Source organism: Girardinichthys multiradiatus, chromosome X (assembly GCF_021462225.1).
Source record: "Girardinichthys multiradiatus isolate DD_20200921_A chromosome X, DD_fGirMul_XY1, whole genome shotgun sequence".
NCBI lineage: Eukaryota > Metazoa > Chordata > Actinopteri > Cyprinodontiformes > Goodeidae > Girardinichthys > Girardinichthys multiradiatus.
Window position 1 is genome coordinate 15,053,426 of NC_061817.1, and position 13,072 is coordinate 15,066,497.

Here is a 13,072-nt window from a genome sequence, read left to right on the forward strand (position 1 = left end):
ATTGACCTGTTCTCTAATCTGAGCTGCTGTTAACCTGCGATTTCTGAGGCTGGTGACTCGGATGAACTTATCGTCCGCAGCAGAGGTGACTCTTGGTCTTCCTTTCCTGGGGCGGTCCTCATGTGAGCCAGTTTCTTTGTAGCGCTTGATGGTTTTTGCGACGGCACTTGGGGACACTTTCAAAGTTTTCCCAATTATTCGGACTGACTGACCTTCATTTCTTAAAGTAATGATGGCCACTCGTTTTTCTTTACTTAGCTGCTTTTTTCTTGCCATAATACAAATTCTAACAGTCTATTCGGTAGGACTATCAGCTGTGTACTGTATCCACCTCCTGCACAACACAACTGATGGTCCCAACCCCATTTATTAGGCTCGAAATCCCACTTATTAAACCTGACAGGGCACACCTGTGAAATGAAAACCAATTCAGGTGACTACCTCTTGAAGCTCATCAACAGAATACCAAGAGTGTGCGGAGCAGTAATCAAAGCAAAAGGTGGCTACTTTGAAGAACCTAGAATATAAGACATATTTTCAGTTGTTTCACACTTTTTTGTTCAGTATATAATTCCACATGTGTTAATTCATGGTTTTGATGCCTTCAGTGTGAAGCTACAATATTCATAGTCATGAAAATAAAGAAAACTCTTTGAATGAGAAGGTGTGTCCAAACTTTTGGTCTGTACTGTATATATATATATATTTTGATTGGTTATGTGTTTTATTATACTGGTGAATAAAAAATTTACAAGGCTGTGTTTCCTAATCCCCTCTGACACATGCAACTCTGTTCATGTAACGCTGTGGCTAAATTGAGTAAAGTCCTGCTTGTTTCCCTGTGCACTCTTTTTCTTGCAGCATAGCAGGGTAAAAACATAGTTAGGAATAATAGTTAGTTGTATTGAATAATAATTACAAAACAGGATCAGTGCTGGAAACAGTGAATCTGTTTCAAGATGCAGTGCTTGGAATAGTTTTCAAAAATGTAAATTCCTCACGTTTATTAAGTTACAACAACAAAATTCTATGTATTTTATCAGGATTTAATCATTGAAAATAATGGTGAGAGACCATAATCAAAGCACATGTATTATCTGTGCACTCCATCAGTCTGACTTTCATGGAAGACTTTCAAAAAGAAAATAAAGTCACAAAAAGGCCTGTTTTGCAGTTTGGGGATATGAGACATCCCACATGTAAAACACTATATGAGGCAGAAAACTGACACTGCACATCATCATGAGCACAGTATCCCCACCAGGACAGATGGGGGGGGGACCTAATTCCAACTGAGAATCAGTTTCAAGGCTTAAAAGTTCATGTTTACAGATGCTCTCCACCCCATGTGGCTGATCTTGAGCTATTTTGCAGTGAATAATGGGGAGACAATCCAGGCTGCAAATGTGCAAAGGATAATAGAGGAAAACCCCAAACGACTTACATATTGGCTTTATAAAGAAATAATTCAAGGGGCTAAATACAAACTCACACCAGATTTTTATTTGTAAAATAATAATACAAATCATTGGAAAATCATCTTAAATTGTTTCTGCTCAGGAAGAAACGAATAGTTTCCTCTTTCACCTTGTTTTCTGTAAGACAAATAAATATGATTAGAAAGACAATATTGGCTTCTTTCATCATTCACTTTGGCATATTAATAATCAAAATCTAAAAATGAAATTAACAGTTTCACAATCATTCACTACTTAAGACAAAATGTAGAAAGGTTCAAGGAGTATGAATACTTTTGCATGGAAATCCGGCTGTCAGATTCCTTTGAATAATACAAAATGTTTTATAAGCATGCCATATTTTGAAAAAGTTTGCATTTTTTTCTTTTTTTATGTACACCAGTTTATTGTCATTCATGTTTGAAATGCTATTGAGTTTTAATACTGTTTTGTTAAGCACATGGCTGGGGCATTTGGGTTGTATTATTTAAAGAAGGGTTTATATAAAGTCAAACTGATTTTGGACTACAAGAAATTATATAAATGCTCAGGAGTGGTTACTGAAATCTTTAGGAACATCATATCCCATAAGTCATTGCCAAATCAATTAATTTGCTTGAGCTGCTGCTGACCAATAAACTGCTGGTCCTCCTCTATGTCAGCCAATAAAAACTCTGTTGCTATCACTATTGGTATTTTTAGTAAACCCTTCAGAAAAGAAAAATGTCTCTCCGCCATATAAGCTAGTGCCTGCAGAGATTATATTATGTATTTAATGGCAAAAGTTAGCATTATCATTAACTGATTAACTTGAATACAAGTCCTTGAAAGAAAAAAAGAAGCATGTATCATTTATGATGAGAAAAAGTAGTCCCTGTCGTCACAGGGGTGTGGGCGACTTACAGTGTATAAATACGCCGGGTTGTCAAACAGTAAAGTTTCAGCGGATACATCCTGTGCAAAGTGTCACCGAGAGGCAAAGTACGTCAGGTAATTAGACCTGCGGTGGGAAAGCAGAGGAACACAGCATCATATGGGGAAAAGCTTGCAAACCCGTGAACTGACACCTCCGCCTTCAAATTTATTATAAAGGAATTAATATTGAGATAGGAGTACAAGTCAAGCTCGGACATCATCATTATCATTGGTAGGTGAGTACACGTCACCTGGTGCTTGAAGTGGAGACATTTCTCCTTAACGTCGTTATATGGAGCATCATGTTGGGATGTGCTGGTGTTTTTCCATAGCTCTGTCTGTAAAGAAAGGCTGTGCTCGGCTCGGACACAGAATTGAGCGTTTTTTGTTGTTTTTTTCCCCCTATTGTGTTCATATTTCTAGTCTCATATCCGCCAAACGCAGCCATTCATCAGTATATTTCACTGATGTTTCCTCGAGGATGTTTATGCTGAGACACGCTCTCTCATTGGTCAGTTGGATTCTTAATAGGCTGCTCAGCACTACATTAGCTTTAGAATTTAATTCCCAGTGGCATTTGTGAAAAAAGAGGAATCCTTCACTTGCACTGTCATCTAAGTAAGTGTACTCTCTGTTCCAGTGACTTTAGACTGGCATTAATCTCCCTTGATCTCAGTCTATGCAAACCTTTAAGATGTACTTCTCATCCATTCGTCTGTTTGCAAATTTGTCTATGCTTGGGCTTTATCATTTTATATGCAAATCAGGTACAAATTGGTGCAGAACTGATACACAACAAGATTTTCTACTGGGAGAAAACAGGACAAATTGCAATATTTTGAAGGGAAGTTTCTATTATGCAACTGCTGCCTTCCAGTATAGTACTTTTAAAAGGTTATTTTTGCTCTTAATATAATGTGCTGCAGACTGTGGGTTTTAACCTGACTTCTACTAGCAACCACTACCCATAATGAGTCCATGTAAACAAACAGAACACCTCTGATCCTGCTGAGGCTCTGACTTCCAACAACAGACCTTGCAATAATAAAACCAGCTTATTCTTATCTGTAAAAGAACAGCAGGGGTTGTAAGCTATTTTGGGTCAGATCTGCTCATATATTTCACATGAGGTGCCAAATGCATTGGAAAGGCAAGTCCTTTAAATTACACTAACTTATTTTAGTGAAGCATGTTGAAATGGGTTTGTCCCACAGATGCAGAAAGATGAGGACCCTATTTATAGCTCTTTCATACAACCCTGATCCCCATGTTTAACCTTCAAAGTCAGGTGAAAGGAGAGTTTACATTTCCTTCCCTGCTGCAGCCTTGTGGCCAGCCTGTTCAGCTTTATCTCTAAAAACATTTGAATTGTCTTTAATCTGATCCGCCTTTCTAATCTTAACGGCTAAATCCCCATCTGTCAGGGAGGTAAACGTGAGGAACTGCTGCATGTGTGCCTTTTTCCAGGTTTGGGAGGGAGGAGGAAGGGTGAAGGTGCATGCTGGGAAGTTGTGTTGAATCCACTAAATCTACTGCCATTTTCTGATTTCTAACCAATAGGTCCTGGTTTGGCTCTGCTTGGGGGCTTTTGCATGCAGGCCTTAACTTCAGTGTGCGTTCCGATGCTATTGGAGGCACTCTGGTGAAGCGTTAAGATGGAAGCACTTTATAGGATCCCATTCAAATTCGCAGGATTTATGAAGCTTGACAAAGCAGCATCTGTTACATCCCTCATCGTGTCTTATATTTGATGGACTAGAAATGTAAAATGGCCCATTTATAGTTGCTGATTCATGAAGACTGATGTTTGTCTCACAACCCTCAGGCACCAAATGAATTATTTATTGGCAAAACTGGAATCTGTATCAACATTGACATATTTAAGTTCCTCTCACCTTAGCATTTATTGTGATGTCTTTTTAAACGTACGGTGCCAGTAGGAGGATCACACATTAATATGGCCGTTCATATCTGGAATGTACCATTCTTTTTTTATAGCGAAGGATTTCTAAAGCACGAGTTGATACGGCTTCAAATATTTACAAACACCTCACCCAGACTAATATTTTTTGTAATGTCTGCATGTTTTTTTTTCTCTGCAAGTTGCAGATTAACAAAATTCTTTGTGTTCCCATGAGCAAAGTCCTGGCTTGATTTTCACGTGATATTTAACCCTATATCTAATCACATTTTGTAGAGGTAATTTAAACTGGTCGGTTTCCTGCCATTGTCTAAAAATTTCCAGAAGCTTAACGTCGGCCGGGTTTACCCATCAAAACAAGTTTTGCTGTGTTTGGAATCATTGTCTTGTTGGAACACACACCTGTGTCCAAGCTTCAACAATCTGACCCAAAAGGAAAGTGAGTTAAAACTATCAGGAATAATCACAAGTCTTTCATACGCTGGAAGATGCTGGAACACCAGTGTCACTGTCAACGTGGACAATGCTGACTAAAAAGAAAGTGTTCAAAATCAAGACTCAAGCTTGACTGACATTTGCAGCTGCAACTTATTTTAAACCGAAGTCCTTCTATGAGAAAGGTCTTATGGTCAAAGGAGGCAATGATTAAGCTTTTTTTTTTCTACAATAGCAAGAACGTTTGGTAGAGTTAAGGTTAGGTTTTCAAAGCCTTTTCAAACTCTTCTGTCTTTGGATTTGTTTACTTTGTTTTTCATCTACTTCTTCTACTGCTCAGATGGGGTTGTTCTTGCATTACATCCTTTCTTCCTGCTTTTGGTATGCTGGCCTGGCATACATTCCCACTGCAAACAAACAGCCCCAGGGTTCAGATAAACCGTGCCACGACCGGCAGTTGTAACTGGGCCAGGGTACGCTTCTCTGGCTCGCATCAGGTTAGGTTTACACTGGCGTGATCCGCTCCAGAAACTGGACTCTGGCATGGTGCAAAGCGTTCCAAAGGTTTGGTGTGACAGCACTGTAAGTTCCAACCAGAATAAGAACAAGTTTAAAGGGTCAATTAAAAGCCAGAAATAATGTTTCATCCATGTTCATAATGACTGTATGTAAACTTCTCAACAGCAATGTATATCCCAATTAGAATAAAAACTACTCAAACTTGTCTTCATGTGTGTAGCATATAGGGGTATGATTGATTTTTTTTTTTCTCTGCAGAACATTAGAGTAACAGTTTTCTTCTGTTTTCACAGCTGGAATGTCTAGAGGACCTTATAACTGGCCGCAAACCACTGTCCCTGAGATGCCCTGGCTAATATGACGCTAAAAGATTCAACGACTTTTCAATAAGCCGGAGTTACAAACGTACATCTGTGCAGCCTCCCTTTCACCAATATCCTCTAACACTTTGTTCACACGACGGCTCTTACCTGATGCAGCTATGCATCTAGAGGTTAAGGTCGCCCTCAACTTTATCGTGTCCTACCTGTACAACAAGCTGCCTCGCCGTCGAGCTGATCTGTTTGGTGAGGAGCTGGAGAGGATACTGGTATCCCGTTTTGAGGGACACTGGTATCCTGAGGCCCCCCTCAGGGGATCTGCTTTCCGCTGCATCCACCTGGGGGTGCCGAGGGACCCTGTGGTGGAGCTGGCCGCCAAAAGAAGCGGGCTGGACACGGAGGAGGTGTGTGCCAATGTCCCTGCAGAGCTCAGCGTTTGGATTGACCCTTATGAGGTTTCCTACCAAATTGGAGAGAAGGGGGCAGTGAAGGTGCTTTACCTGGAGGACCCTCCAGGCCTCGGCTGTGACACCGAGAGGGCTGAGGCAGTGAACAGAGAAGGTAAAGGAGATTCGGAGGCTGAAGAGGTTAAGACCTTGGGATTTAATCCAGATGCTCAGGTCTTTGTACCAATTGGAAGTCAAGCATCTCCAGCACTCATGCCATCCCTCTCAAGCTCTCCCACACCTTTGTCATCTCAGCCTGGGCTCTTCAGCTACCCTAGCTCCAGCACACCTACTGACCCGGGGGTCCATTCATCCAACACCTCCACCCCTTCTCCTCCCAGTGGCGGGTTACCTTACCTCCCCACTCAGCAGCCCCCTCCAGCTCTCCCTCTTGCCCGTCCACAACCCATCACCTTCACCACCGCAAGCTTCGCTGCCACCAAATTTGGCTCCATCAAAATGAAGAAATGTAGTGGTGCAGGGTCACCTGCCAGCTCCAGTGTCATTGTGCCACCTTCGCAGAGGATGCTCTCCTGCTCTCCTACCACTGTCTCAGCACCAGAGCTGCTAAAGCATAAGCCCCTGTCGCTCTCTTTGCACTCCCTAGGAGGTCCCATCCCAAGCCAGCTCTCCCCTAGCGCCAAAGAGTTCGTCTACCCAGTATCCCCAGGCTCCTTTTTCTTTGACGCGGACACCCAGCCCATGCAGCCTCAAGCCAGCCCTTTCCAACCCGCACACAACATCAGCTCCAATCCAACCTTCGATCCGTTCACCAACCCTTCTCCTCAAAGTGTGGGCGTCCTGAGCAGCAGCGGAGGAATGGCTTACGTAGAGAAACCTCCGTTTGACGGTTTAGGAAGCTACGGCCTGCAATATCCAAGCCAGTCTTTTCAACCTGTTGTGCTGGCCAACTAAGACTTTGTTTGAAAAAGGAACCTTTGGAGCCAAGATTGGGTGACTCTCCACATGTTTCCAGTTTTTCTAACAAAATATTATAATGCTAACACATGTCAAGAGTGTTTTGCTACAGAGATTAAAAAAAAAAAACCTGTCCACTGAACATTTTGTTTTATATCCCTAAACCCTCATGTTTTATCTTTTCTGGATTCATTTCTGTTATTCCCATTGCCATCTCCATTGATAGTTAGGGGGTAAGTTTCTTTCTTTGTTCAGCTCTCGCAGTTCTTCTGTGATGTGAAACATTAATGTTCTACTCCTCCGACGGACCCGTCTCTAGAACTTCTCCATTTTGCACCGCACTGTCGTGCTGTGAAAAAAGGACTTTGCCAAGTCCTGCAGGGAACGACTGCTGTAGAAAACTCAGCACTTTGCTCCGCAATCTGCTCTGCCCTACTTTCCACAAATACACAGGACAAGGAGGGGGGAGTAGCTCTGCTGTCTGTGTGTAGACATGCTTCGTTTTGTTACGGTTCAATCGAGGGAGTGGTTGTTTGTCTCTGTTATCGTCGGATACATGTATATTGATAGCTCACTATCAGCAGCTGGAATGTGTGTGAGCAAGAATGAATGATGGGCGAGCAGAGGGAAAGAGCGGCATTGGAGAAAGTATTGTATTTGTCGAGGGAAATTGCTGGAGGAAACCTTTTTGAATGTGAAAGACGAATGAATAAGAATTCCAACAATGTTGATACCTCTAATAAAAAACACAGGGAAATGTGCAGACACAAATGCACCATATGCATCGATGTACACGATATTCCAGTCAGCAGCGTCTGAAGGTGAATGGGCAGGGGGTTGGGGGGCAGGGGGGAGGCTGGGTGCAGCAGCTAAGCAGTAGGGATTGTGATAAATGGCTTAGCATGACTTTGACTATGAAGGAGAGGTTTTCCTCTGCATGGAGAAAGAGGGAGGGAGATGGGAGAGAAACTTCTAGATGAATGTGTTGCTTCTGCGTAGTAGCCAGGGCGTACTGGCTCAAAAAGCGCTACGTTGAAACCCAGAGCACGTTTCTGGTGAACTAAAACAATACACTATTCTCTTCTCTCCTCTTGAAATTCTCCTGCTGTCTCTGTTTCTCAAGCTGTTGCAAGGACAGGAAACACCACTGTACAGTCCGGTTTGCTCCGTCTCTTCTCAGCTGCAGTGAATTAGGGGGAGCCGGTTGCCGATGTGATCTGTGTGCACTGCTTTGTCGGAGAGGGGTGCCAGACATGTGACTCTCCTGGCATTCTATGTGCAAGGTTGTATGTTGTCATTAGTTACCACAGGGAAAGGTTAACCTCCACATGTCCAGTTGTTCAGCACTTTATCACTGGGTCTCCTAATGTCACCACAGCCATCAGCACTAAACCCATCTGTTACCGTTTGCTTGGTGGTTGCACATTTTTATTCAGATAACATGAAATGCATTGGAAGATTATTAGATTATTAGATTAGCCAATTTGCATTGCGTTGTGTTAGAAAAGTAAGGTGATCCCATCAGACCTTTTCCTTAATGTTTGAATATTTTCCAGAGGTGTTGCCATCTTTTTATTGTAATTTTGACTTAAGTTGGCATAAGGACCCAAAAATCGAAAGTTGGGTTTTTTTTTTTTCTTTTTTGCGAAGATTTAGGACTCTAATTATCTTCAAATGGTATCTGTTTATATATTATTTTCCTATTTTTCAAATGACCCTGTTGCATTTGTATTGGTTAGGGATTGTGACTGCAAGATTGAGTATATAAAGTTCTCATATTCAGATTCTTTAGTTTTGTACATCCTAAAAGTTTTCCTTTTTTTATTTTAAAAAACTTATGAATATATATGCAAACTGAGACAAAATAAAGATGTACAGAATAAAGTATTGAATGTGTATTGTACCTTGTACAGTATTTGTCTCGTATAAGGCGGGTATGTTTTCTCTTCTTGAGATTTGGTTTTAGGAAGTGAAAAATTACAGTGCAGAAAAAAGATTGCAGATATCACTTTCATATAATGCTACAATTTTAGCGCGTAAACCAAAAATCTTCACAGTTGAGCTTTCTTTTTGATTGCATTGTCCCTTCCCCACCCTCCTCTATCATGCATCCTCTGCCCATCATGTGACCACACCTTCTTTTACTGCCCTAACCTCGGGATGTGTTGTCCTTCCTTTCTGTATGCAGACAATGCCTTGGAGCAGAATTCATACTCTTGGAACTTTTTCACATTTGGTCACATTACAGCCACAACCTTCAATGTATTTTATTGGGGCTTTTTGTGATTAACCAACACAATATAGTACATTATTATGTGGTTATACAAACAATATTCTGAAAAATGAGGAGGCCTCTAGCAGGTATTCTTCCAGGATAGCTCCGCCCATTTTCCCATCAACTTTGACCATCTTCCTCGTCCCTGTGAAAGAAAAGTACCCCCACAGCATGATGCTGCCACCAGCATGTTTCAACACTGAGATGGTGTGTTCAGGGAGATGTGCATGTTCAGCTATTGGCACACATATTTCACATAAAGACCAAAAAGTTACATTTTAGTCTCAATAGCATGTTCTTCCTTATGCTCATAATGCCTAAGCTGTGCACCTCTGCAGCTCCTCCAGTTACTTTTATTTAGGGATGCTGAAGTACAGGGGGCTTAATAAAAAAAATGCAAGCCACATTTTTTGGATTTGGATCTTTAAAATGACAAAACTGAAAACCATCTATAATGTGTCAACATTTGTGTTGGTCTATCCTATTAAATCCTCCAAAATTACATTGATGTTTGTAGTTTTAATTAGACAAACGTTGAAAGGGTTATCAATTTTGCTGCAAGCTACTGTTATGTTATTTTTATCTAAATTCTATGCTTAGACATGACTTATTTTGCTAGCAAAATCCAGAAATTTCTAATCATTCTCTCCTCGGTCAGCCAGGACCTTTTCAGGTTCCTAAACTAAAGCCATATTCCCTGCTGTCTTTGCTTACACTGAAACTCGTCCTGCTGTCTGATGCCATAATTTGTACACTGCCCTTCAAGATTCAAGGGGTCTCTACCTCTCTGCACCCTAGAAAACAACCCCAGTAATTGCTTCCTGTAGAAAGCTGCAGCTGTGAAAGTTTTGGGAGGATGGAGGAAATAAAATGTAACGTGAATGTGGTCCAGTTTTAATTGTCTACCCTGGTTTAAGTAGTCTGCAGAAAAGAGGAACTTGTCGAGTCATGTCTGAAAAACAAATTAAATCTAGGTTTTCATTCACCTCTTATTTATGATGTGGAAATGATTGCATTGGATGGTGTTATAATGCAGACTGCTCTAAAAGCAGGGTTGATAGTTGATGAAGATGGGAAAGATTTTTTTTTAATATGATGTCCTCTGCTTGTACCAATGTGTGCAGTTTATTTTGCACCTGGGACTATTTATTTGTGATAAAAGAATCTTATTTTCTATGTACACTTTGACAAGTAAAGGTAAAATTGATTAAGAGTTTAAATTATATATAAATAAAGCTCTGTTTCCTCCCTGTATTTTATTATTTCTTTCCTATTTTGTATCTGATCTGTACACCCTGTAGATCTCCAATGAACCTTTCACTACTTAAATGCAATGACCTGTTTTCTGTGCCACCCCTTGGGAAATGGGGAGTTACTATAGCAGTTTCTTACTGTATCAGATTCTTTTTTTAAGTTTATAATAAAAAACAGACTGGCAAAAAAAAAAAAGAAGCATGGAAGCCAACGCCTCCCTGTCGTTCTTCCTGTTGAAAGCTGAACCTGTTTCTGAGCAAACGCTATCTAATCGCAGATTCCTGTTAAAACCTGGATGGTTGATTGAAGCATTAAAGTAATGAATCTTCTCATTGCAGTAAACATATTCAAGCCATGTTTTATCAATAATCCTAAGCAAAAATGGGATTCTTAGGTGGTGAGCAGCCAGATTGCTCACCACCCACATCAGCTGGACTGATTCCAGCAGATATTACTTTACATTTCATCAGCCAGCACTCTATCAGTCAGTGTGTCTGCTACAGGCATCTCTGCAAAGCCACCCAAAAGGCTGGCTTGTTTATCTGAGGAAAATATACAAAGTGGTGCAAACCAGTAGCATGCACTGGTATGACATTGACATGCAAGGCAAAGTTTTCTCTGTGTCATTGTCTGTCCTTTTTTTCCTTCCTTATCCATGTTGTTTTCCTCCAGTCCCTGTCCCAAACCCCAATCCTCTCTTTCAGGGCTCCACAGACACACACCCATCCCGCTTGTCTTTGAGGCTGTTGCTGTTACGCAACGCAGCTCCACGGTGTGTGCTGATGTGATCATTACGCAACATCTCCTACTCCTCTGGAATACTGATGAGCGGCAACGCTGAAACGAGGGAGGAGATGGACAGAAAAACAGCTGCCCGACAGATCAGAAGAAATCTCGTTTTGTTCATGTCTGTGGATGTACATATTCAGCATGACTGTTCTGCAGATGAGGGTTAAGTATAAAGCCTTCATGCTCCTACAAATGCAGTTTCTTTGTTATGAAGCGTTCCTTTGTCTTGAGGGTACCAGGGCCGACCCAAGGTTGAATGGAGCCCTGAGCAAGCTCACCCTGCTTTATTGTTTGCACACTATTCCACTGCAGACATGTTTTAAGACTATACTAAGCCAACAATGAATTACTTAAACTGATTATCAACCAATCAGTTAATTTGCTTCATTAATTACGGTTTAATTATCCCTGCTCTGGATAAAAGGTTTTAGAATTATGGTTGTTATTTTTCTTGCAGTCATGTCTTGTGTTCTGTGTTTCTATAAAAGCTCAGAAGAGTTGGGGAAAAAATAAGACCAAGGTTTTAATTGTTGAACTTCCAAGCATATATGGAAAGTTGTCCATTTTTATTGAGATTTGTTTGGAAAAAGTTACAGCATGCATGAGAGAATAAAACAAATGAAGGCTCTACTAACAGAGATGTCAAACTATGAATGTTTTACTATGTATGAGCAAAAATACCCCAGTTCTTATGTATTTATGAAAAATATATAACATAATAATAAAAGTACTTTATTAATCCCCACAGGGGAAATTCATGTGTAATAGAAATCACAAAATAATGCACACAAATATACACTGAAACAGTCACACAGTATGAGTCATACTGGGGATATTCATAAAGTGTAAATGGTCAACAGAAGGTGTTGTACAGTCTTATTCTTTGAGCTAATTGGTTTGATGTAAAACAGAAGAGCATCAAGTATTTATACTGCTGCTAAAAAATCAAACATTTAATTAGAACAGTTATTTTAGGTGTGTGTCTTTTAGGTTTTCAAGTACTTGTTGGGCTGAATATTATACATTTTTGCTGTTCTGTATTTTATAGACTTTACAAAGGACTTAACAGGGCAGTAGCCTGGGGTGCTGAAGTTTTGGAGTGCCAAAAAATGGATTATCTTAGCTGTGATATTTGACAGGAATTACCAAAGAAGTGCAAGGCATGAAGATCACTGTAAAGTTTTTTTATTTGTTAGGTTTTTTGTGCAGAAACCCAAAGCATATATACTTTCTTGTATGCATTGGTTTGAAGCATACAAAATTCAGTGCCCAAAGTGTGCTGCATTTCTGTCTTTTAATAAGTGTTTCCAGTAGGCAGTTATATGCAGCACTTTGTGTCAACTGCAGTTGTTTTAAAGTGATTTACAAGTTCGGTAAGGGTGGACGTTTTTGGGCCTTAAGGTTTTAGATGGTCTCTGGTTGAACCTACCTGACTCATAAACTCCTCATTGTCCCAGGAACCGGTTTTTAAAGAGAGAATGATCTTGTGGAACAATTCATTGCAAAAGAGCATTTAAATTTAGGCATTTCGAGATGCCAACCTGAGTAATTTCATCCAGTTTGTCTCACTTATGTATAAATCTGCGGAGATGTCAGATGATATGTGATATCTGTGTATCAAGTGCTGCACATGTACACTGCTGTGCTCCTTCTCTGGAGTGACAAGGCAGAGCTTGTGTGCTTCTGTGTGAAACACAATGAGTTTCCATCATTTGTGTCGAGAAGCTGGTCAATAGATTCAGTTTGTAAACGTCAAAACCCTACTTTTTTTTTAATGAACTCAACTACACTTAACAAGATTTCTGGCCTGGGTGCCCCTAGCA

General features: G+C 40.5%; 1 protein-coding gene across 2 annotated transcripts; it reads left to right on the forward strand.

Moving 5' to 3' along the window:
• Positions 1–2,383: 2,383 nt before the first annotated feature.
• Positions 2,384–10,666, forward strand: LOC124863485 (protein Tob2-like). Of its 2 annotated transcripts, none has more exons than XM_047357874.1 (2): positions 2,384–2,608; positions 5,541–10,666. In XM_047357874.1, the coding sequence occupies exon 2, from the start codon at positions 5,729–5,731 to the stop codon at positions 6,926–6,928; it is 1,200 nt and encodes a 399-aa protein (XP_047213830.1). In that variant the 5' UTR covers positions 2,384–2,608; positions 5,541–5,728; the 3' UTR covers positions 6,929–10,666. The 2 variants fall into 2 exon arrangements, with proteins under 2 accessions (XP_047213830.1, XP_047213831.1); XM_047357875.1 differs by having other exon boundaries at positions 2,384–2,604.
• Positions 10,667–13,072: the final 2,406 nt, after the last annotated feature.